The sequence below is a fragment of the Schistosoma haematobium genome, chromosome 2, assembly GCF_000699445.3.
Source record: "Schistosoma haematobium chromosome 2, whole genome shotgun sequence".
Taxonomy (NCBI): domain Eukaryota; kingdom Metazoa; phylum Platyhelminthes; class Trematoda; order Strigeidida; family Schistosomatidae; genus Schistosoma; species Schistosoma haematobium.
Window position 1 is genome coordinate 23,838,032 of NC_067197.1, and position 27,221 is coordinate 23,865,252.

General features: G+C 30.1%; 1 protein-coding gene across 1 annotated transcript in view; it reads left to right on the forward strand.

Moving 5' to 3' along the window:
• Window positions 1–1,544: 1,544 nt before the first annotated feature.
• MS3_00006515 (uncharacterized protein) overlaps window positions 1,545–27,221 on the forward strand; it is a gene marked incomplete at its 5' end in the record, with an annotated part of 36,607 nt that continues 10,930 nt past the window's right edge. Inside the window, one exon of the mRNA XM_012944610.2 lies at window positions 1,545–2,268. Within this exon, the coding sequence (XP_012800064.2) occupies window positions 1,545–2,268 (724 nt within the window). The remainder of the gene's footprint in view (window positions 2,269–27,221) is intronic.

Here is a 27,221-nt window from a genome sequence, read left to right on the forward strand (position 1 = left end):
TAGCAACAGCCTCAACAGCAGTAGGTCTCAACATACACAAAGGGAAAAGCAAGGTTCTGCCATACAACACAGCATGCACCAACCCAATCACAATTGACGGAGAAGATTTGGAAGATGTAAAATCCTTTACATATCTGGGCAGTATGATTGATAAACACGGTGGATCTGATGCAGATGTGAAAGCGCGGATCGGTAAGGTGAGAGCAGTATATTTACAACTGAGGAACATCTGGAACTCAATACAACTGTCAACAGACACCAAGGTCAGGATTTTCAATACAAATGTCAAGACAGTTCTACTGTACGAGAAGGAAACCTGGAGAAATACGAAAGCAATCATCCACAAGATACAAGTGTTTATTAACAGCTCTCTACAAAAAATATTTCGGATCCGTTGACCAGACACCATCAGCAACAGCCTACTGTAGGTGAAAACAGACTAGATCACAGTGGAGAAAGAAATCAGGAAGAAGCATTGGAAGCGGATAGGACACACATTGAGGAAAGCACTGAACTGAGTCACAAGACAGGTTCTCACATGGAATCCTGAAGGTGAAATGGGAAGACGAAGACCACAGAACTCATTACGCCGCGAAATGGAGACAGACATGAGAAAAATGAACAAGAATTGGATGGAACTGAAAAGGAAGACTAAGGACACAGTGGGTTGGAGAATGTTGGTCGGTGGCCTACGCTCCATTGAGAGTAATAGGTGTAACTAAGCATGAAAAACATTTATGTTACAATCAGTTTCTTTCTACTGATATCCGAATGTTTACATATTTCCATACCCCCTTAATATGAAACATATTTTAATGATGTTCTCAATGTACAAGTGTACGAAAACTGTCTATATATTTTTTTAAAGTTCATAAATGTTTATGTATCATTTTGTTTTATTTTTAAAAATAAATTGTAATTGTCTGTATTACAAGAAATCCCATAGGATTATTCACATTAAACCATCTTTAAAGACAAATACTTATGGTATTTAGTTTAGTTTAGAAAAAAATCTCATATTCTATCCGTTAACAGTGTTTGTCATTGAAAAAACAAATAAATAAAGAATAAATAAGAAACTGAGATTAAATTTAATCATGTTTAATAATTGATTTTCAATAGATTATATATTTGTTGGTTCTTATGTATGTAGGTTGACGCCCCTTAAAATTATATTTTTGTTTTTCATTATAAGTGTAATGTTTTACATCTCATTACTTTCTCCAAGTTTATAATTATCATTATTATGGATATTATTCATGGTACACACCTAGAAAGGAGTTTATAATAAGTTGTAACCATATAAATTTTATCCAATCATATTTAAGTTTTTCATTTAATGACTCACTCAATAAGTTACATTCTGATTGGTTAGAAAAAAAAAGTCATTTTAAATTTAATATTTTAATTGTATATTGAATAGAGTGATTTATTATAATTTTTTAATGATGTTTAACTATTCTATTAATCATAATGTTAAAACATGATAATTAATTTATTTATTAAATTTACTGAAGAATTCAATAATAATTTAATATTAAATTATGCCTAATAGTCAATTACATCCAGCATTTTATGCTTCACGTAGACAATTGTGGGCTACATTAACAACAGGTAAAGTATCATGTTTTTGGAAATGTATACAAAATTATGGAATTGGTTCAAATTGTACATCATTAAGTAATATATGGTATATAATTTTTACTACATCAAGTATTACATGGTTATTAGTACGAGCTATTTGGCGATATAAAGATTTTAAAACACAAGCTTATGATCCAAGATTTGGAAATAAATGGGATGAAATTAATACATTACATTTTCAATTAGCTTCTATAATTTTAAGTTTATGTCTATTTCCTATAATGATTTATTCTGCTTTATGTCGTGTTGGTCATTCAGCAAATGATTCAGTGATACTTGGTAAAGATATGTTACATTTACAGAATTTATTATTTTCTTTTCCAAATTTACAAAAAATCATTTCAATATATACTGAAAATATATATGGAAATAATGGAAGTCGTTATAGTAGTACTGCATTACCCAATGGTAATGGAATATCACGTTCACGTGAACAATCATCTATTGAAGAGGAAGTATTAGATTCATTTATTATAAAAAGACGTGGTGAAGATTTTTATGAACAAGTATCAAATCATTTTAGACCATTTTCATCAATATTATATGTGCTTATTACATATTTATTTCTTTTGCCTATATGTATTATGGAAGCGGAACAAATTAAAAATGAAGCTATTGATCCACGTAAGTTGTAATATTTATAGAATTGTTATTAGATTTTATAATGTTTACAAATTTCTAATATATCAGAAATGTATTACCAGATTTATTAAGGAAGTGAAGTTAGCAAACAGATTGTTTAGATTACTGGTTCAGAATAATAAATTTCTATCATTTCGATAATGTATTCAACTTTCATTTATCTATTTGTGAATTGTTAACGTATATTTACTGAAGCTTTCTTAAATTTGATAGACAATTTAGACAGTTGATTATTTGAAGTATAGTATTACCATGCTCGTTTACCTCAATATAGACAAAATTTATCAACTTTATACAAATATGTATATGCAGCTTTATTATGATAGCATCGTTGACTGTATTCTTTATTGACACAAGGCGCATCAATCCATTCAAAGATGTAGATATATCTTGCTAATAAGTTCCAAGTAATTTCAAACCCAGGTGAAAAGATTGTGGATTCTTTTCAACTATATTTTTTCTTATTCTAGGAAGTGTTTAGATCTCAATAAATAAATAATGTAGCACAATAGACTAAGCGTTGAATCTACTTTTTGTTTCAGTTTACTAGTTTAGATAAACAGATTTTATTCTGATATTGTAGTCAGTTCTTGTACAGTATTTGAGCTCACCTTAAGGACCGTATTCATTTATTTGCACTTAAAAATGTATGTTTCCTGTTCACAAAAAGAAGCCAAAGATCTGTATATTGATTAACAGGAAATTTATTAAAGTCAATATAAAATGGGAAAGTTCTCTACACCTTTTGATGAAATTCTGTTCATGAAATGATATTTTGTTTTTGATGGAGTTTTGTTCTCTGAGCTGGATGGTTTGGTCATGGAGCTTTCATTGTTCTTCTGAAAGATATGATTAGCACAAACTTTAGATAGAAGTTTGAAGTTTGTGCTAATGATGTCGTTCAGAAGAACGATGAAAGCTCCATGACCAAACCATCCAGCTCAGAGAACAAAACTTCATCAAAATCATCCAGCTGTGATACAAATCTTCTCTACCATCTCTGTAATTTGTTTTACTTATAAAAATTTATTATTATGACTAGGATATTTATTTATTTATTCTTTTCATAGTCATCAGTAGCGTGTATCCACTGAAATGCATTAAGATCCATGACACTGTTTCTTTTTGCAAATTCTCATCTTCACTACTTAGTTTGGTTAATGATTTTACTTTCTTTTGGTTTTATTGACTTATTTACGGACTAACTAGTCATATTCGTTAAAATTTTCGTCATCTTGATCTTTGCTTCTTTCAACCATATTCATGAATTTCTATAAACTTGGTTATGAAAATCCTTTTTTTATTGATGCTTAGTGATCATCAGTAAGAAGTAAACAGTTCTTCACTCATTCCAGACAAACAGGAAAGAATGATAAGTGTGATAAAATATAAATAAAGATTGTGTAGTGTACTAGTAGAATTTTATTATTTTCATACTTATAAAATAAAATGAATAAAATACTTATAAAAAGGTACTTTTGTAACTGATTGTAAATTGGTAGAGCACGGTAAATTTAATGTAAATTTGCACTTAACATTTCAATTTGTTTAATTAGATTACATGCAAATCAAAATGAAGGTTTCTGAAAAATGATAAGAAAAAAATATCCATACACGTTTTAATTACCCAATCATTTGCTGTTCATTGATCTTTTAAATACCCTTAAACACTGAATTACATAATCTTTAGGTAATCAGTATACAGTTTTCTTATAGTGATAATAATATGTGATAATATAGTGATAATTTTCCCGAATTGAAGTTATTTCATTGGACATCAAATCATAGTGGTTTGAGTAAATAACCTGTAAAAATTACTTTAATTACTATGGTAAAGTCTATGAGTGATCTTTCTGTTTGAGTATATCAGGTAGAAGGAATCAAAGCGATAGATAACGCTATTTAATATTAGAAAGGAATAAATTAAAAACTAATCAGAACAATCTCAATAACTAGAATAGACTTTTTTACACAAACTAAGACTAAGAAACTATTCGGGACATTAGAGCTTAAACTGGTCACCTGTGCTTTGCTGTAATGATGTTTTAGCAGATAAATTCAGTCAGTCAGCTACAACGTAGGACCAGGCACATATATGCATCGGTCCAAGTTTCCATACCTCATTAGCACAACAAGAAGAACACTGAATTCATAGAAATAATCACTTCAATGGTACTATTGTATAAAAGAAAGATTGTGTATAAGAATATAGTACAGGAAGAAAGAATTAGTTCGTAGAAAGAAAGATATGAAGCGATTTTAATCTCTTAGTTTAAGGGAAGACAGAGAGTGTATACACCGACGCCATTGTGATCGATTCTGAGCCATGTCACCAAGAGTCTCCAACCATTGGTTACGATAGTCACGCGGACCCAAATCAAGTAGTTTGCATCTACCAACATGGCTCAGACTAGAAGTTAGTGACTCCGAGCACTGATGCCACGTTTTGGTTTGGCTGCCCCTAACTTTCTTCCAACCATCTCCAACACCGGTTAGCCTTGCACGTCGTGGTAATCGGTGTTCGGGCATAGGCAACACGTGACTCATCCATCTCAGTCGATGAAGATTCATAACCTCATCAACTGATTTACCATCAAACCCTAATACCCTGCGTCTAACCTCACTATTACTTACCCGGTGATCCCAGCACACGCCAGCAATATTTCTAAGGCATCTGTAATCAAATTGTAGTAGCTTACGAGTGTCTTCTACTCTTACCAGATAAATTACGATCTACAATTTCTATTTTCCTGTGAATTTGATAAGAATAATAAAATATAATTAAAAAACTTTTGTCTTAATTCAAGCTTTTTTAATTTGTTTATCAGAACTAGTGCATAATAAAATCTGATTCCTTTTACTTTTCTATTTCTATCGTATATGAATGATCGTTGACAAGATAAATTATTCATAATTTATTCTATTGATTTTTCGAGTAGCTTTTGTTTTCTTATTTCCTTAAAAATTTTGTTCAACCTAAATTTACTACTTTTTAGATATAAATCAAGAAACAATGAATCTGTTATTATTAAGGTGCCTATTGTTAACATAGGCTTAACATAAATAATATTTTGAGCATTATGATATACCATAAGAGAGATTATATAATACCAATAATGTTGTCATATATTTACCTTTCCTTAATTAATCTTTACAATTCTCATTATATGAGTTTGTTATGAAGAGATTCCGAAATATTTATGCAATGATTTTGCTTGTTTCTATCAAGTTATTAATTCTTTGTGTTACGATTGAATAATAAATGGTTATTAATTGAAACCTACTTAATCAGTTCACAAACCCATGTGGAAGAATACTATTAAAAGTCGTTTACTCATATTTGATATAAATCTTACTCAGCTATTTCAATATCTAACATAATGTCAACTGACAATATAGACGGACTTGATTATTAACTGATTCTCTCAGGTAGAATTTAAATATTAAGTTAGATAGATTTAAAGACATTTTCATTACTGTTTTTAACGTCATTAAAACCTGTTTGAAATGAGAAAGTACTGTTATGTATTTTTTTGTCTATATTTTAAGCTTACTAGCAGTGTACAACTAACACCTTGAATGTGAGTGACTTCACAATTCCTAATAAGTAAGATGTCATATAGATAATTAAGCAGAATTTCACCATTCACTTTTTATCTACTTTAGTCGCGTTCACCAAATAGCATAGCTATCACCAAATCTTATCAACTAAAAACTCTTATATTAACTGTTCTCCTAAGTTACAGCTTGATGAGTGAATGCCATGAGAACTAGTCACAAGTTAAGCGCTAATCGGTATATTAATCCTATGCAATCAACCGCCAACTAGATATAAATGTATGCTCAATATTTTCAATATTTCTTTTTGAAAGGAGAAAAAGAACCAGAACAAATACAGATTGATTGATTCATTACATTTTTTTGTTAAATTCAAGTTACCATATTTCATTATTATGAATTAGTAAGATAATTTGTAATTTGATGCAATTAATTGTGCTTAGGAAGTAATCTAATTAGAATGAATTTAAGATGTCAAGGTAAAATATTATTTAAAGACATTTGAGATAATGTTTAAAACATCACAGAATTAACATTAGGAGATCACTCATATGAATACATTTGACTTGAACTCATTAGAATGTGTGGCAAGACTATAATTTATGGACGCACCAATCAGGCATGACGTAACAGTTTTCGTATTTGGGTGAGATATTTACTCGTCCATTTGTCTAAATAGAGTTTTGGTGTTATAGGTGATGTCAGTTCATGATGAAAACCCTAAGTGTAATTCCTAACCGTTACCATCAACTATAAATCATAATTTTAATTCCCCACACTAGTTTATAACCCCCATTTGGTCCTAGTTATCAGGTGCACACTCTCAAGGTCACTTTAGTGTCGCTCAAACGTTTTCCATAAATGATAGTCTTACCGAGTGTGTTCAAATTTAACTTAAAAAAATGAAAAAATGGAAAACGCCAATTTGTTTAATCCTTCCTCAATATCAGATAAGATGAAAGTGAACCACTAACACTTTTTTCAACACAAAACTCAGATATAAATCTTCTCATCGGTTTAATTTCAGCAAATTTCAATAAGATATGCAGTGTCGATTATTATGTTAAGCCCATATACCTTATTCTAGCTTCCGGACAGCCCACTCTATTCACTCAACTTGAGTCACATTCTGATCTTGTTATTTATTTGCTTAACAATCTTGACTGTTTTTATATGAGCGCGTAGGTCTGTGTACATTTCTTAACCCATTACTCATCACATGTCTGTAACTTATTTTTATGTGACTATAAATATTGACTAACGCTTGGTTAAATGAGAGTCGGCTTAACCCCCATCTCCACTGCGCGTCGTTTTGCTTCGTTCTATCCCATTCACTTTATATACAAAATATATGTATTCAAAAGTCCATTCTCGTTATTTGACTTATTTAATCCAGTTATTGACTAACGCGATAGGTGATAACAAACATTCATACAATCTAAATTGGAGTCAGATCCACGGGCCACTAAAGTGGAGAGCCCGTCAACAAACATCGTCCAATCTAAATGAAGATAAAATAACGGGCCCCACAAATAAATCTAGATTGCCTGTTAATTACTTCTTAAATCATTCATTGCATTCACTTTGTGCTGAGGAATAGAAAGCAAACTGGTTTATTTTCTTAGATATACTTATACTGATCATATAATTCATATGAAAACATTATTTGGTCAATACAATTTTTCCTGTAAAACTTTTTTTTAAGATCATCATCTCAATTAAGCGAAACAAAATAACCTATTCAGTATACAAATTATAATCTGAACTATTCATAAAATTGTCTCCATGTGATTTTTAAGTAACAATATTAATTATTCTTAAATAAATTTGTTTAAAGATAATTAATTTCGTTAAATAGTCTTTCTATGAAGTTGCTCCACCGTATACCATTGTCTTCAGTGAGTTGATATCTTTCTATATATTTTTAAAACAAACAAACAAAGAAAGAAAACATTAAATTAACCATAATTATTAGTAGGCTTTATTGATACAAACAATCATAAAATTAATAATAATAATAATAATGTTTTACTAAGATATTTTAGACATGTAAATTATTAGACCACAAATTGTCTTAGAAATAGAAGAAATAAATAAATGGTTTAATCAAATAAGAGTATACTATTTGTTACAATGAATAGTCTGTATTCATTTTTTTTATATTTCACTCAGTGTATGTTTGTTCTAGCCTTAGCAACAGTTACTATCGTGTCATTTTTTGTTTCTGTTTTTTTCTTTTCTTATTTTACTTCTAATTTCTATGAATATTACAAAGTTATTTTTCATGATATCAATTCAATAAATTGTCATAGAGAATAGAATAAAAATGTTATTGTTGACAGTAATTCTATTTATTCTTTGAATATACATTATTGTTATTTTTATGCTGTATAGTAGGTCATTATAAAGAATTAGAAGATATAATTTATAGTTTTTTTCTTGCTTTGAAAACAAATTCTTATGTAATGTTAGGCTTATCTGATTCCGATAGTAATTTATATAACAACTTTTTTTATTTCCTAGATTAATCCAGTTGTGTAATAAACTCAGATGATAAAATTATTAGTATTTTTATTTATCGAGATCATGAACCGATTGATGTTAGACCATCATTGAAGACCTGGAAGCACTGGACGGCCATTTCGTCCTATCGTGGGACTCCTCGGCAGTGCGCATCCACGATCCCGCTTGCGGGATTCAAACCCAGGGCCTTCTGTCTCGTGCTCGAACCCTTAACCTACTGGATCACTGATCTCAATCAAAAACTTAACAATCTCCATAGCCCCTAAACTGATGAAATTATTGTATGTTTTATGTATACTAATCAGTAGACAATGTAAGTTGTCTTATGTGTGAATTGACTAGAAAATTAATCTTTTGATAAATTGAGTCAATCATGAACAAGGTACACAACTAATAATTTGAATTAGTACAAAGTAATAATTTGGACTTAACATGAAATACTTATCAGACTTTTTACTGGTTCATACAATAATATATATTCGTAGACATGTAATACGGATCTATTACAGACTGTTACAAGGCGTATATATATATATATATATATATATATATATATATATATATATATATATATATATATATCAAAATGACTAAATATTTGAAATTACTGAAAATCCGATGTACGGTTTTTTAATACAAACCCTACGGCAAATATTGAATCAAATTCTTTTAATTTACGAACTGGCACGATGAATTTCATCTCCTCAGACTTCATTATTTAGTACATTTTCCAATGTTATCATTCTTTAAATGACGAGAAATTAAGGGTTATCTGTAAGCTGATTTATATATATACTTGGGTTGTATTTTGAACATTTCGAATCACCACAATAATATCTGTATGAAGAATGCACTGTATCATTTAAAGATATTAGCTGATTTTTCGGAGATTTTTCAATAAAAGCAGAAATGGGTGGTGGCTAGCAGTGGAATCCAGGACGCGCGTTTCGTCCTATCTGGAACTCGTCAGCTGAATGTACCTGCATCTCAGAGATTTAATGTTCATTCTGCTAGCCACTATCCATCATTATTTACAAATAGCTTATGAATTAAGGTAATGTCGTGGCATACGAACAGTATGCATATATGCCAATAACAGACTGATCAATTGCAGTCCTAAACCTCAATTAAAGATACAAGCCAAACAATACCAAGTGAAGTAATTTGTATTTGTATTCTAAATTCCATTCAGTACAGTATACATTTTTTAATAAAAAACATATTTCAAAGTAATTTATTCATACATGTTTTTTTTTAAAAAAAAAACGATTATTGTCTACTATGATAAATACATAATCGATTCCGTAATACCTACGCTTAAATTTGGCGGACACCGGGAAAAAAAGTTAGAATAATCTTAAATTTGGTGTGAAATTTTCTATCAAACGTTTATATCAAATTATATCAACCATATCTTTTGTAACATTAAAGTGATCATTCATATTGTAGAATGACTTTAATTAAACAACTATTAGAAATCAAAAAGATGAGGATAGTTGTTATTTTCTTTTTGTAATAAAGAATTCGTCAGCAGTTTTCATCTTATTAGGAACTGAAGCTAGAAACTTTTGACAAGATCTTGAATAGTTTTTTTCAACTTTTCAATTTAAGAGTAACATACTGCGATTACATCGTTTAATTATTGTTCAAGTCTCTAATAGAGACCTTTTATCTCAATAAAAGTAGCATCTTTTTAAATGCTGATATTAACATTCAGTCAAATGTTAAAATCTTTCAGTTAATAATATCTTATCACTAGACTAAGAAAAACTCAGAGGTACATATAAATAAATAAACATTAAAATACATTATGAAGACAACCGATTTAATCCAATCAAAACTGAGTAACAAGAAGCGTGGTACTGCTTACTGTTACAATGAAGATAAAGTTTACATTTCTTAGAAAACGTGCAGTTGATCACCTGAATGGAAATGACATGTGTAAGGGTGATTATTGTCTCTACTAATCGAATTATTGAAATAAGTGGTTCGAAAAATAAAATGTTCAGCCAGTATATAATTGGGACTTTCCTAACAAAATGACACACTGTTAAAGAAATCATAAGTGCTTGTTAAATATTGACTGTTTAAGCCACTTTAGAAGACGTGGAATCTTTCACGTACCTGAAAAGCATCATCGATGAACAACGAGAATCTGATGCAGACGTAAAGGCAAGGATTGAGAAAGCAAGGATAGCCTTTATACAGTCGAGGAATATACGAAACTCAAAACAAATGTCAACCAATATCAAAGTCAGACCCTTCAATACCAACATCAAGACAATTCTTTTGTACGGAGCTGGAACTTCGAGAACTACGACAACCATCTTCAAGATTTACAGGTAATTGTAAGCAATTGTCTACACAAGATACTCAATATCCGTTGGCCGGATACCATTAAAAACAGTTTATTTTTGGAGAGAACAAATCAGGTTCCAGTTGAAGAAAAAATTTAGAAAAGACGTTGCAATGGATAGGACACACATTACGGAAATCACCAAACTGCATCATGAAGCAGGTGCTATCTTGGAATCGTGAAAAGAAAAGGAAAAGGAGAAGACCAAAGAATACATTGAGTTGGGTACTGGAAGCCGACATTAAAAGAATGAATAACAACTGAAAAGAAATAGAAGGGATTGTTCAGGGCAGAGCTGAATGGAGAGTGTTGGTTGGCAGCCTGCGCTCATTCAAGAGGGGCAACATTTGTAATTAAGTATGTTCTAAGTAACTTAGCAATCAACGAATTCAAGGCTGGTTATTACTTATAATTCTTGCCAGTTAAATCACTCTTCATGTAGCGAAAAATCAATGTATATGTACATATATCACTAAAAAATATACCATTCACTTTGCAATATAATAGAGGTAGAAACATAGCTAGATCAACTAATATTTGTTTAAATAAACTACCGTCATGTGTTTTGAAAAATTTTAATCTTCAATTTCTAACAACTAAATAAAATAGAGAGGGTTAATTGTCCTCTAGTAATTCACCGTAAAATAATGATAAATTTAACATAATAGACCAATGTACTTGTCATGATTGACTAGTAATTATCGTTTGTTAATGAATATTAAAACTAAGCAAACAAAATCAGCGAGACGATAATTAATGGACAGATCAATCAGATTTACGATAACAGGTCTTGGATTTCGGCGCGAAATTCGTTATCCATTTGGCTAAATAGCGCCTTGACATTTTAGCTAATGTCAGTTCGAGCTGAAAACTCTAAATCCAATCCCTTTCCTTAACGATCAACGGTAAATCACAATCATTATCCTTCACACAGGTTTAAAACTCTCATTTAGCCCTAGTCAATTGTTGAACATTCTCAAGGCCCTGTTTAGCGTCACTCAAAGGTCGTCTATAAATTTAAGTCTCATCATAAAATCTAAGGAAAAAAACTGAATAAATCCAACTATTAGTAGATAGGTGATAATATTTTTTGTGATTGATACAAAATGTGTTACAACTACAGAAATAAAATACAGGAATGAAGAGTTTCTATTTCATATTATTAATTATTTATGATACTCTTTAGGGGAAAAAAAGTAGGGAAAAGTGACTGTTATTTAATTTGTATGAGTGATTATTGATTAATAGACCAGTAGATGGTTAAGAAATGAAGAAGAGAAAAACAGTTGAATAAAAGTTACATTTTCATTCAAGCATGAAAGTTTATTTCCATTGATTAACTATTTATCTGTTCAACTTATGCATTTTCCTTTTTTAAAAAAAAACATACAATATAGTTAGCATGTTTTACACTTGTAAAATAAATGTAGTGATAGTTAGACATCAGAACAAATGTAAGTACGAATCAGCTCATATTTATATGATTTTAATGAATAACCATTTTCGTTGAAAATACGTATCATATTTCTTATTTCTTTGTAAATATGCAAACATGTAGGACAAAAAAAAATGAAATGAAAGTTTCTGTAGTTAATGGCATTTCATATATCAGTAGTTGTTGTTGCTATAAAAATATGATAAATAATGAATGAGGATTATGATGAAAGAAAATCTTCCATGTCGGATAATACAAAGTTTATTTTTAAAAAGGAGTAAAGGAATAGTGATTCATTACACTAATGGTTGTGATCTTTATCATTTAAGTACTGCAACTTCACTGATTAGGCGTAATTAGATTTTAAAAACTGTAATCGGCATCATCATTTTGTCAGACTTTCCAGATTAAAGGGAATTTTGATAAAGTAATTGACTTATGCAGAAAACTATGTGATACTGTGTCATTCCCGGCTGTAATTTCCATCATTATGTAATTTTATGGAGACGTCTCCATAGTTTGACGATATTTTCTACATTATGTCCCAAGTGTAATGAACGTTTAAATTTTGAGCATTAAGTCTCGCCCTAATTACCTGTACGTATTGGATTTGTTGTAGGATCTGAATGTTCTAGAAAAATCCCCATGTAAAATTTTGGCTATGTACTTCTGAGAACGAAAAGGTCGTTCAAACATTCTCTAATTGCAATAGTTCACCATTTGCCTTTAGCACATGACGAAAAACATCGTTAGTTCTATAAAACTATCTACACAAAACAACCTAGTGATATATATACTTGTCTTAGAAACAGCATTTACATCCTAAAATGGTGGACACTTAAAGATGTAAACAGTAATACTTCAAATGATCATTTTCGTACACAACATACACATTCTTAATCGATTCCAAATGACTAAACCATAGAAAACTGAAATTAAATAAATAAGTATATTTGATCAATTAATGATTAAGTCTTACATTGTTTTTTTGTTGTTGTCAACCGGTACTGATTCACAATCTAACTAATCAGTATACACCGATTATAAAACAATCAAACTTTTTTTTCTTACTTTTCGTTGTTTTCAAAAGTCAAGGTCATACAAATTTTTTATCAATGTTTCAATCCTTAATTGTTATTGATAATGATAATGCTGATTAATCAAAACTTAATACCAGAATATACACAATATATGTGAATATTTAAGAAAGAAAAATAGAAACAATATAAAATTCAACACTTTTTGTCATGAATTACCATTTTTATCGATTTATCTACTTTTACTACAAAAATACATTACAAAAAGTAATTACTTATTCCTAAAGTTGTTTATCTGCGTTACAATATAAGTATATATATATATATGCTTATAATAGTACTAGTAAGTACAAAAAAGGGTCAAAATCTTTGTTTTTAAGTTCAAGGATTTCAATTAATTTATACGTGATAAAAAAAACATCTTAAAACAGATAGGTGCATACACGTATCATATAAATATACTTTATAATGAAAGTTGATTTTACTAATGTGCTTATTATCAATCTGTTTGTAATTATTAAAAAAAGATGCTATTTACTCGATTTTCCTTTTGCAGCTCAGTGTACCATTAATTGCATTACAATAGTACAATAAACTAAAACTTTCTACATTGAAATCTAAGAGGTAAATAACTAGATTCAATAAAGAAATAATTATCAATTTGGGGGGTTGTAGAGATTGTCAAGTCTTTGATTGAGATCATGAATCATTCGATAATAGACCACTATTGAAAACCTCGAAGCATTGGACGGCCATTTTGTCCTAATATGGAGCTCCTCAGCAGTGAACATCCATGATCTCGCGAGCAGGATTCGGATCCAGGACCTTTGATCTCATGGGAAGCCGTGACTAGTGGAGTTAATCCATGTCAGGTAGAGACAGGTACCTACATCAAACAATCGGAGATGGTCGCACAACTTTGTGGATTGTTTGAAGTTAGATATCGACATCGTTGGATGCCGTTTCAGTGGTTTAGACGTTAAGCGTTCGCGCACAAGACCTAAGGCCTTGGGTTTGAATCCCGCGTATGGGATCGTGGACGCGCACTGTTCAGGAGTCCCATACTAGAACGAAGCGGCCGTCCAGTGCTTGCAGGTCTTCAATGGCTGTCTAATATCGATCGATTCATGATCTCAATCCAAAAGAAATAAGTATTCTGTTTTGCTGAAGAATCTTATAATTTGATAATATCATCTAATCAAACAAAACCATACCTAATAAATCATATAGGTTCAATGTCATTGTTTAGAAAACAACTCTTTTGCTGATTACTCAGATATCATTATGTAATCTGAATTCAAAAGCTAAAATAAAGCATCCTTAATAAATTTAACAACATGTAATACATAGTTATACAGAAAACTAATTCTAATGTAGAACATCAGAGATCAGCATTTGGGTGATTAAACATTTAACGATAAGCTCAATAAGAGCAGCATATTTGCAACTGAAGAACATCTGGAAATCAATACAACTGTCAACCAAAACCAAAATCAGAATTTACAATACAAATGTCAAGACAGTTCTACTGTACGAGAAGGAAACCTGGAGAAATACGAAAGCAATCATCCACAAGATAAAAGTGTTTATTAACAGTTGTCTACACAAAATATTTCGGATCCGTTGACCAGATACCATCAGATACAGCCTACTGTAGTTGAAAACAGACTAGATCACAATGGAGAAAGAAACCAGAAAGAATCATTGGAAGTGGATAAGACACACATTGAAGAAATCACTGAACTGAGTCACAAGACAGGTCCTCACATGGAATCCTGAAGGTGAAATGGGAAGACAAAGACCACAGAACACATTACGCCGCGAAATGGAGACAGACATGAGAAAAATGAACAAGAATTGGATGGAACTGGAAAGGAAGGCTAAGAACAGAGTGGGTTGGAGAATGTTTTGCTCAATGAATTAAACTAACTCAGATTATGATTTATTTTCCAAGGTCAGTTATTATGAATCGTTTAGTTCTGAATTGATTTTGACCTTCAGCTTTTATTTAGTACAAGTTATTACAATAAATTTTTTTAAAATGTTTTTTCTTTTGTTGTTGTTGTTGTTATTGTTGAAAATCTCAAATTATACATTAGTTTTTCAACTATTCACTAGTTTACATGAGTCATGTGTAAACAAAGCTATTCTTACTATTGAATTAATAATTAATAGTGATAAAACAAACATATTTAGTTCTCTAGTTGACGTGTTTTATTCTCCTGGTCATACTGTTATTGATATTAGTTGTCTATTTTCTTTATTTTTTAAATAAAAAAAAATTAATTATTCACTTAGTTACATTAAAAAGTCTTAAATTAAAACAAACAATTAGTCATTCACAATTGTAGTCTCAAATATGTACGTTTAGTGAATAGTGTGCCAAATGATAAAATTGTCTATAAATCTTTATGATATATGATTGGTTGTAAAATTGTGATTGTTTTGTGCATAAAGAGATCAGTTTACAAATTATATCTATTCTATTAATATAAATACAATATATTATTGGTTTTATATAATAAATTTTTAACTTCTACCTATTTGTTATATAACTAGGCTAGTTTACTTTTTACATAGTGTATATGAGTCATGAAAGTTATGTGGCTAATATTGATTAGTTGAAGTTAGGCATTAATACCGTTGGATGCCGGCCGGCTCAGTGGTCTAGTCGTTAAGTGCTCTCGCGCGAAACCAGTAGGTCCCGTGTTCGAATCTCGCAAGGGGCGAGGTCGTGGATACGCACTGCTGAGGAGTCTCACAAGTGGACAGAACGGCCGTCCAGTGTTTCGATGTTTTCCGTGGTGGTCTAGCTTCAACTGATTCATGATCTTAACCATTAAAATCACTGTAATATCTACAAAACCCATCTGATATTAATATGATATGATTATGTCATTTTTTTTATTAAATCGTCAAATCATTCAGTTCAATATGCTAGTTTACATGTTTTTATTAAATAACAAAGTAGGTTGATTTTAATAGTATGTATTTAATAAAATAACACTGGGTAAGTGTTTAATAGATTTCAGAGGTTAATCGACAATTAAATTAAATTTAATGATAGATATTTGTCATAGGATGACATTGACAACAAATGATCCAAAGATTTACCATTCATTTTGAGTTTCAAATATTTAAGCAGTATAATATGAATACTAGTCACGTCTCTATTCTTGCCTTTTTTTGAGTTGATAAAAGGAATTATGTATATGAGAATCCAAACAGTGCGATCACGTAAAGTAAAAGACAACTGAAATGAACTAACCTAATGAAAGCATCTTCTCTCAGTACAAAACACATTTGAAACAAGTTCTAAGATTGATAGAATCACAGCTTTTATAGCTTTATATAGCAGTTTTTTAGAGCAAATTATGTGGGATTGTTGATTTCTCAGTCATTTAAAAATTCAACAAGAATTTATATTGACACCAAACCAACCCCATCAATGTTGATATAATATACAGGATGGTGTGTTTCGTTTAGTTTACAGTATTATCTTATTATTTTCTCATATTACAGTCGTCTAGTTTAGTTTTTATTTCGCATATACAAGTATCCTAATATTGTTGGTACATTAACATATCATACAGTTTTGATGAACTAGATTTTGTCATTGTATTATCTGAATCCACTGAAGGCTTGCAAATTATCCCCACTAACGACCTTGAGAAAAGTGCTTTTTCCGAGAATTCATGAAATAACAAAGTACAGTATGCAACAATAACAATAAGTAACCAATCATTAAGTAACAAATAATATTATATTGTCTAGTTCTTTTTGATCATTCATTTTATTGATCAGGTTCTAATATGTTCACAGGACTAAATAGTTAGACTTCTTGATGAATATTAGACGGATTTATTTTAATTTGAATACAGTACGAGTATATCTGCTGTAACTAAATAACCATTTTTTTTAAAAAAAATTAGAGGATAAAAGACTGTATTTCACAGCATGTGATTGTTTACATCTTGTCATATGAATCCTAATTCTAAAGTCTCCTAGATACCTATGTCAGAAATGTGACTTGTTACATAGTTTGAACCGTAAGTAATTTTTATTTGTAATTACAGATTGTTTATTTATAACGAGCTGAAATTTCAAGGAGTACAACAGTAAATCGTTGTAGAATATTTGATTCGCTTTTATGGTAGATACATTAGTGTGATTTTAAGATAAATATCTTCACAGATTAACATCTCAACCAGAGAATAGTTAATAACGAAAAAATACTGAGCAACTGTACTGTCATAATTTGAAATTCCTACAATTGATTTTTATCTTGACTAAGATTATTTCTAACTGTAGCATATTTAAAAAGTTTTACAAAACTTTGAAAGATAAAACGAAAGATCTGACATATATGAACAGCTCATAAAGGATCTACAATCTCTAAATCCATTGATCATTTACACTTCGAACGATTTTTAATCATGTTTATTTTGTAGTGTAAATAAGTGTATCATAACTGTGTTATGAAGAAATTTATTATAACTGATAAGTTATTCTGTCATTGAATATCTGTTCATTGTGGATTATACGTTAGTAGTTCAAATTTATGAGTAGTTACCATTTGAAATCCATCACAATTAACATGATCTATACAGTGTTTTAACCACATTTCCAGATAGCTGGGTTTTAGAAATATTCTCTTCTTCATATGACGACGCACCGTATGATACAAAATAAATGATTAATGTAAACGATATTTTCGTTGCTTCTGTCTTCATACGCATACTTTTTGATTTCTAATTTATTGAATATTTAATTATTTGTTATTGGGATGTTTCTATGCCGTTGTTTACATGGTTACCAAAAAAAACAGACCAAGTGAAAACATTAGTAATTTCTTTGGTAACAAGATCATGTTATATGTCTAGAGATTGACAAATAATTCAGACATACTCTAATAAATAGACATGCAGATTAGTATTCGTAAATTGACATAATAACATATACAATAGGTTTTTGTTCGACAGAATGTTTTTTTTTGTTCAAGTGTTTATGTAATATCCTGCAGTTCTTAGATACTTTTCTCTTAGATTTTATCGAAGGAAGTAGCCAAAATTGTCTCAGGGTTTTTTTCAGGTTAAACTGGATTTTTTTCCAAATGCTTAAAGAAATAAATGTTTCTCATTGGATTATTTTAATTGAGAAATTTTGTACATACAGGGCATCTATAGTTGAATTAAAGCGAGAAAAATCCACTTTTGATTACCTTAAAATCAGAATCTCCCAAATTACGATTTTATTGATTGACTAAACGATAATATTAAAACCTAGACAACACTTTATCTTTACTAATATATATATGTTAGATAGGAATAGAAATTTTATAAAAAAATAAAATTATTTTTATAAATAATATTAAAAAAAAAAAAAAAAAAAAAATTTTAAATATTTCGGATCCGTTGACCAGACACCATTAGCGTCAGCCTACTATAGGAGAGAACAAACCAGATCATAGTGGAGGGAGAAATCAGGAAGAATCGCTGGAAGTGGATAGGACACACATTGAGGAAAGCACTGAACTGAGTCACAAGACAGGTCCTCACATGGAATTTTCAAGGTGAAATGAGAAGGGGAAGACCAAAGAACACATTACGCCGAGAAATGGAGATAGACATGAGAAAAATAAACAAGAATTGGATGAAACTGGAATGGAAGGCATAGGACAGAGTGGGTTGGAGAATGTTGGTCTGTGGTTTATGTTCCACTGACAATGACAGGCGTAAGCAGATTGCCTCAGGACTTCCACTAAGCCAATAAGTGTTTGTAAGCAAAGTTTTGATAATTGTCGGTAATGGAACTATTGACAACATCGTTTAAAACACTAAGATTAGAATTTTTGTGAATGAGGAATATTCGAATGAGCAACTATTTTCAATAAATTTTATTATCATGCACTCTACAGTTATAAATCTGTAGTTCAACATTAGTCTTGGTTTTGTTGAGCAATGTACTATTCTTTAAATCCTCATTGAGAATCTTTAACTTCCATACCTGGTCAGAAGATTGGATTATCATTTATTGTGAATATGAATAAGTGAATTAAACAATGTTATCCGTCAATACAATTAAATTTGGCATGAGTTATGACTTAAATATGTTTAAAATATATCAGTCATAAATTCGAAAGGATATTTAAGTCTACTCTTTTAAAATACAAAATTATTTTATAGTTGAATTCATGAGTCAATTGAAGCTGGATCACCATGGAAAACCTGAAAGCATTGGACGGCCGTTTCGTCCCAGTATGGGACTCCTCAACAATGCGCATCCACGATCCCGCCCCGTGGGATTCGAACCCAGGATCTATCAGTCTCAAACAGTAGACTGAGATGAATAAATAAATAAATAAAAACGGAAAATTCGATTACATTATCCTATTACTACTTGGTTACACTATATTTTTCTACATAGTTATAATTCAGGTTTATATCTGGCTAATTTAAATAGTATAACGAACGGATGAACGTTTCACCAATAAACAGTCACATCCTTCTATAGTTACCTAATTACCACTATCTTGAAAGCATGAAAGAAGTGAAATTGAGTTGAAAAATGATTCGTTTCTGGACGTGATTATTACTCTAAAACGATAGAAGTAAGGAATTTAGGCAATATGTGAACATGCAGTATTTAAGAGCTTTACATTGTTTACGATGGATATCTCATGAACATCGAGTAAGTTGTGACAGTGACAGAAGGTGGATGAACGTTTTCTAGTTCTCAGACAGTTCTATGGGCTAGTAACTCAAATTTATGTAACAATCAATATCAGGAACTTGCTAGCTAATTATATTCAGTAGCTTTATATTTCAAAAGATTTTTAGCACATGCTAACATTGATGTTCAGTTTTTTTTAGGTTGGATTTCTTAATCCCTTTCTGATTATGTCCATTAAAGTGACAAGGTGACATAAATAATCCATATGCGCTAAACGTTACTCAAAGAAGAATAAATGAACCTTGATCAAAATAATGAGTTTAATTTTGTGAGCATGATTCATTGGGAGAGTCTTGATATAATTCTCGTATACTTGATAAATAATATAGGGACTTGACAAAGTATAAATGAGAACACGCCTTATAAATGACCTAATTTAATTTGATTGATTACAATCAATTCATACAGAGATAGAAGATGACCTATAACTGACCTACAACCTGACCAACAGTTTCAACAGCATGTAGAAGTTTGAACAATATAAATATGTTCTGATCGCTTACCATACATTAAATTCTTACTGATTTACAGATGCAATCAGTTACAAATTTTGCATTTGATTTAGTCCTGATTCTACAATGAAATCAAATCTTTAAGAATACATAAACTTTTTTTAAGATAGACAAAGTGTATTAAATGTAAAACTCATAAGCATACAATTAAAATTACCTGAATTATTATAAAATTGTACTGTGTAGATGGTCACAAAATAAAAGAAACTAAAAGTTATTTTGTGTCCATTCTTATCTATCTCAATACCTTGAATAAATAAATGTTTATCAAGAAAAACAATTATTTATCTTTTATTAAGATAACTATAAAAGCTTAACGAAACAACACTTTTATATATCTTGGTATTGTTGATAAGTATAATTGTTTACTTGATGAGTTGTCAAGGCAATTAAATAATTGAAATGACCTATTTTTTATTGTTTGAAAGTAATTGATTGCCAGTTAGTTAATTAGTTCTTTTTAAAATAAATCTATTGTCAATAACTACATCTCATTAGTTTATAGCTGAGATAAAGTTGTTTAGAAACAGACAGATATGTATGCAAACAATCATAACTTCATTTGTTTACATTACTTGTTAGATAAGTGAACTATCATCTCAAGGTTACTAGACATTGATAAGGATATTAAGCCTTTTATAAAAAAAACTGTATTGTTGCTTTCACTTGGAACATAATATTTATTTCCGTTGAAATACCATTGTGGAAGACCAATCAAACTAAGCAAATATCTTAATTCGGTTTAGACTCCAAAGTCTATAAAAAGAATAAGTTAAAAGAAGATAAAAATTAATATACAAAATATAAAAGTTATTTGTCGTTGTCAAAAGAGTACATATTCATAGGTTAAAGTATATATCCACAATTTTGACAATGTAAGGAAAATAATTCCATGGAATGTCAGATAGAGATACAAAGCGTTCGTGCATAATTGACAGATGGTATACTGTATAACATAAGTTAAAACGTCTGCAGCCAGCAAAGTCAGGAAGAGATGTGTATGTGAACACGTATATCTAGCGAACAGTATGCAATATAACAAGCAAATAGCAAGAATAATAGAAGCCAATTTAAACAAATTCTTTGGTCAGTATGGTGTTTGTATACATGGAATGGAATTATGAAAAATTACAAATAATGACAAAAATTGCTTACAAATTATGTTTATTCCAAACATTTCCACAACATTCAGAATATGTTTGTACTTATGAAGTACATGTTTTGTAAGCCTCATTAACACTAAGTTTTATGCAAATAATGTTTCTCATCAACTGATTAAGGTATATAGTTACCCCTATTAGGTATATCTCACCATCCTGAATTAGAAACTTTGGATAGTGATTGCCAGTAGATTACACTTAAACTCACTAGAGCGACTAAGTTTATACGAAACGTTTCCATTACTCAAGACGTATATCGTTTTCAGAAACGCCGATCATTATTCCACTGAATTAGTAAGTCCTGTATTATAGAGTGTAATTTTCAAAAATAATTTCATTTCAGCTCCAGACTTCCATAAAATTTATGTTTTTTTGTCCATGCCTTTTACACCACAGTGGACATGTTCAGATCACATAATTGCAGGACTGAAACTTTTGATGAAATTGCTCTCTGATATAAATCACTCATTCACTCAATGAATAGATAAATAAACAAGAGTTCTGAGTAAGATGCATATATTAAAAGTCTAACATGTTACGAATGGACTCAGCCACAGAAGCTTCAACATATATTCAAAAGGTTTTTTTATTATCATTCCTTATTATGTTCTGATTCATTTTATTTTCATTATAAGAGTCAAGGACAAAGTATGACGATTATATTTTTTTCTTAATTTGCTTTTCAATTACTTTCTCCATTGCAAATTATTGGAATTGATTGATTTTTCCTTAATTCTTTTTAATTGACATACGAAATATCTCGACTAGTATACAGGTCATTGAAAGATATATAATCCACAAACATACCATATTTTTGGGGTGATCTTAATCTTCTTAACCATACTGAGTTTATAAAGATTTGTAACTTTCTTTAAGAATATTGTTCTTCTTCAAAGTCAAATTGATTGCCCGCATAATGGCCCATATAAGCACCAAACTTGTTTCATTCAGTGTCATCGTCAATACGAAACAGCTGTCCAGTGCTTCTAGGTTTTCCATGGTGGTTCAACTTTAATTGACTCATGAATTGAACTATTAAACTTTATTATTATCAACCCTTCAAACAGATATTCTAATTTGTTTATTAATATCTTTGGATGTTTATCACTTCATCGACTCCATTTAAGGATTTAAGGATTCACAATTACTTTCATAGACTCTTAAACTGGAACTATTATTCAACACTTCTCAACCTAACTGGTATCCTTTATTATTATTGTCATACAGATAAATATTAGTGTAAAGTCATGATGAAAAACTATTTTCTTACCAGTGTGAAGTTAGAGAGATTGATGAATGTTACTGAAATCATAAAACGATCTAAGTTAAACCATTAATGAGATCCTGGGAGTTCCATATGACTGTTTCGTCCCAGAGTGGGACATCTCGACAGTATCCATTAATTACTTCTTACTTGAGAGTCGAACTCAGCACGCTTCACTTCTAGACCACTGGGCCGGCATCCAACGGTGTTAATGTCTAACCACAATCAATCCATGATATTACCCTACTATCTCGTTGATTGAGGTTAGACATTAACATCATTGGACTCCGGCTTAGTGGTTTGCAGATTAAGCGTTATCGCACCAGATCGAAGGTCCTGGATTCGATTCTTGTATGCAAACTCATTGATGAGGAATGATGAAAAGACTCATGCTAAGACAGAATGGCCATCTAATGCTTCTAAATTTCTAATAATAGCCCAACTTAGATCGTTCCATGATTTCAATAAAAAAACTATTGGTAAAGAAGTATTTCTTCCCTTTATTCGTATTTTTTTATTAAATAACACATTGATCAAATATTTATTGGCCAACTGGAATGAAATTATCATTTTAGTAATCCGAAAATACCATCTATAACTTTTATATCATGGTAGATTTAATTCAAGTCTGAAAAATAGTAGAATTGTTCTCATTATTAAAAGTAAAGAAAAATTCGATGAATGAATCCCCTTCTAATGTGTTTTTTATTTATTCAGTTGACTGTGCAGAATATAATGTACTGGGACTTTTATTTGATATGTATTGTTTACTTGATAAATTTACTGATTATCATTAAACATTTTTATAAACATAAGGGGGCTTAAATTTATGAATAGCCAAGGCTTCAATAAACTTAAGAATTCATCCTTGACAATTTCTATACAACGTTCTAAAAACTGTATCAATTATTTGTTTCGCTATCGATGAACCTGGTTTTCTACCTCCCACATTGATCTGATCATTTGACACACATTGATTTTGAAGCCATCTAGGCACATGTTCATTGACCCTTGGTTGCATTGTTCGATTACTCCTCTCATGATTCTTAATAGACCTAGACATTTTTAATTGGTAGATAAAAAATGTTTCAAGTTCAATTTCAATGTCTATTCCCTTTCCAACAACAAATAGTTTTATTTTTAGAAAAGAGGGAGATTTATGTTGAGATTTCATATAATCACAATATGACTTTTTTTCATTATGAACTAGCATCCAGTGGCATCAAATGCAGATCATGTCATGTTCCTATAAGTGGAAAAGTCTAAACTGAGTGATTAAATGGTATTGAGATTTTCATGAAAAAACTTGAATGTTGTTCGTTCGAACCTGAAAGAAGTTTCGAACGAAACAATTTCTCAACTTTCGTCAATTCATGAAACGAAATCTTACCTTCAAACAAATACTCCTAACTACTAATCTACGAGTTCGGTATTTTATTTGTTTGTTTGTATGTAATTTTTATATTTCAAATAAAGCATTTACTCTAACGTAAATTAACATATAATCTAATAGTAAAATAGATTAGATGATTGAATTGTTCAATCCAAGTTGATTAATGATTAGTCTATTCATTTTTATAAGGGTGTATATATGAATATGTTTTTGTTTTGTAATAAAATGCATAATACTACTTGTCCACAAATCATTCTTTTTTCTTCTAAAATATAATTTGTATTCATTTTATGCAGGGTATTACTTATAAGAAGAATAGATGAATGAATCATTCACTTCATTGAATTTATAATAAAATATAGATTACAACCCTTATTCATAATCATATTTGTAAGTAGTTAAAATCTAATAAAAATTCAATATGAGTTAACTATATATTTGTAATCAGTTGTGTATTTACTTCAATCGACTCATTCATTTATATATACATATACATAAAAGCATAATATGGACAGGGTCATTCATTGCTAACTATTTAAAATACAAAGGTCAATTAATGTTGTCAAGTAATCTGCTGGTCATTATAATGTGTAATTAATCTAGTCAACTGTTCATTATTAATAAATAAATTAAGTTAAAATATCGTCTTGCTTATTTGATTAAAATTTTATAAAATTTAAATTATGATCAGAATGAAGTTTGTGAAGATTGTAGTAATTTTAGTAGTTGGATTCATGAGTCTATGTAAGCTAGATCATCATTGAAAACCTGGATGAATGGTTGCATAGCCATTCATGGATCGATGTAAGTTAGATATTAACACCGTTGGATGATAGTTCAGTGGTCTAGAGGTTAAGCGTTCACGCGCGAGACCGAAGGTCCTGGGTTCGAATCCCGCGTGCTGAAGAGTTCCATACTAGGACAAAACAGTCGTCCAGTAATTTCAGGTTTTCAGTGGCAGTCTAGTTTACATCGACTCATGAATTCAATAATTAAAATTTAAGTTATGTTGAATTTATTTTCATAAAAACGTGAATAAAATTTCTGACATCTGAATATTCTTTATGTTCATTTCTGTTTTATTATTATTTCCTGAAGTAGAGGTATACAGTGACAAATGTTGATTAGATCAGATCTAAGATCAATAACTTGTGTAAAAATTAAATTATTCTTTAAATTTTCCTATATTCTGAATGATCATAATCCTTTATATTAATACAGAAGGTTTCATCCTTGTTATACTGATCAGATATCATTAAGATGATAATAATAATAACAATTTATTGACTAAGTTAAAATCTAAGTAGTATAACATGTATGAGTTATTGACAAGAAAAATTTCCGCTGTTGTACTGCCATTCGTAATTTCAAAAATCATATTGATTTCCCTAGTTTACGTCACGGATTAATCTTAGTTAAACAATTATTGAAAATCAGGAAGCACTGAACAGTTGTATCGCCCTGTTATATTACTCAGTTTGTGATGTAATCTAAGAAATTCAACAATTTTCACAAACTCTCATACTGGTAATGATCATGTCCTCACTAGCGACTAATTTAGAGAAATTTCGCGTGGAATTATAGTGAGAAGCAGTTACAAGCAGAATTCAACGATGTCGTGTGAAACAGTTATCCATCAAGTACACTGGAAGACGATTGAGCTAATATAATAACCTGATTGGAGTGAGATATGTAAACAAATGGATGGTTTGCAAGTCAAGAGTTCGCCATGAGATCTGAATGTCCTACATTTGATCCCTGATGGAATCATGGCCGTTTAGATGATAGGGAGTTGCATACCATGCCGAACAAGTTACCCAGTTCTTCTTAGTTATTAGTAATTTATGAATAAGATCATTATAAAATTCAAAAATCTTCATAAATCCCCTAAAATACTCACATTGTTTTGTCTCATTCTAATAGTAACAAATTTGACAGTCTTGAAAACATTGAATCAAACTGTTTAATGTGGAATATAAAAAAATTCAATTATTACACAAACGTACCTTTAGGGTAGAAGATGTGTTCTTCATCTTCATTTTGGCATACTGCTTATGGACGAATTCATATTTCTAACAACACCTCAACAATATACAATATTAAGTTCTTTCTGGAAGTATCTACAAATTTTAGAGAAAATTATAAATTTCATTATCAATGACATAATAGGTTGTTTAAAAAATAATAAGCATGTGATGATAGCTTTCTCATCTAATTCATTTCCTTATATACATCATACATAAAATAAATGACATGCTTTCATTTAAATTATTCATCAGTAGTTTAAGTAGTCATATCTTAACTAATTGATTTTACAGTTGAATTTCTATCAACAAGATTTCTGTTGAACTAGATACTGAAATACTTTTTGTACGAACTTTCAACTCGTTTATTGAGGTTCTAATGAAAAGAATCTATAAATTTTTAGAATGACAAATTCAAGAGAAAAAAAACTATAGATACTTTTACTGTTCACTATTTGAAAAGGGTTTTGTGGAGATTGTAGTAATTTATTAATTGAATTCATGAGTCAATTAAAGCTAGACCGATAGACCTTGGGTTGAAATCTCGTGAGGTGAGATTGTGGATGCACACTGCTGAGGAATTCCATACTAGGATGAAACGGCTATCTGATACCTCCAGGTTTTCCATGGTGGTCTAGCTTTAATTGACTCATGGATTCAATTATTATGTTCATTATTTATTGATTTAATTTAATAGGCGTAAAGAAAATTGTGATAATCATGAAAGTATTTAAATAACTAGACTGTTTCAACAAGCTTAATTTCTTATAGACTTACATATGTATAAATAAACTTCACACAACATGTATCATACACACTACAGGAAATACGTACATCAAACATTGTTAACTTCATTGGATAATGTATTTATTAGACAATTAACCGAAGAACCATATACTTATTTATATTTGGTCATTTTGATGTTTGATTATAATTTCTTG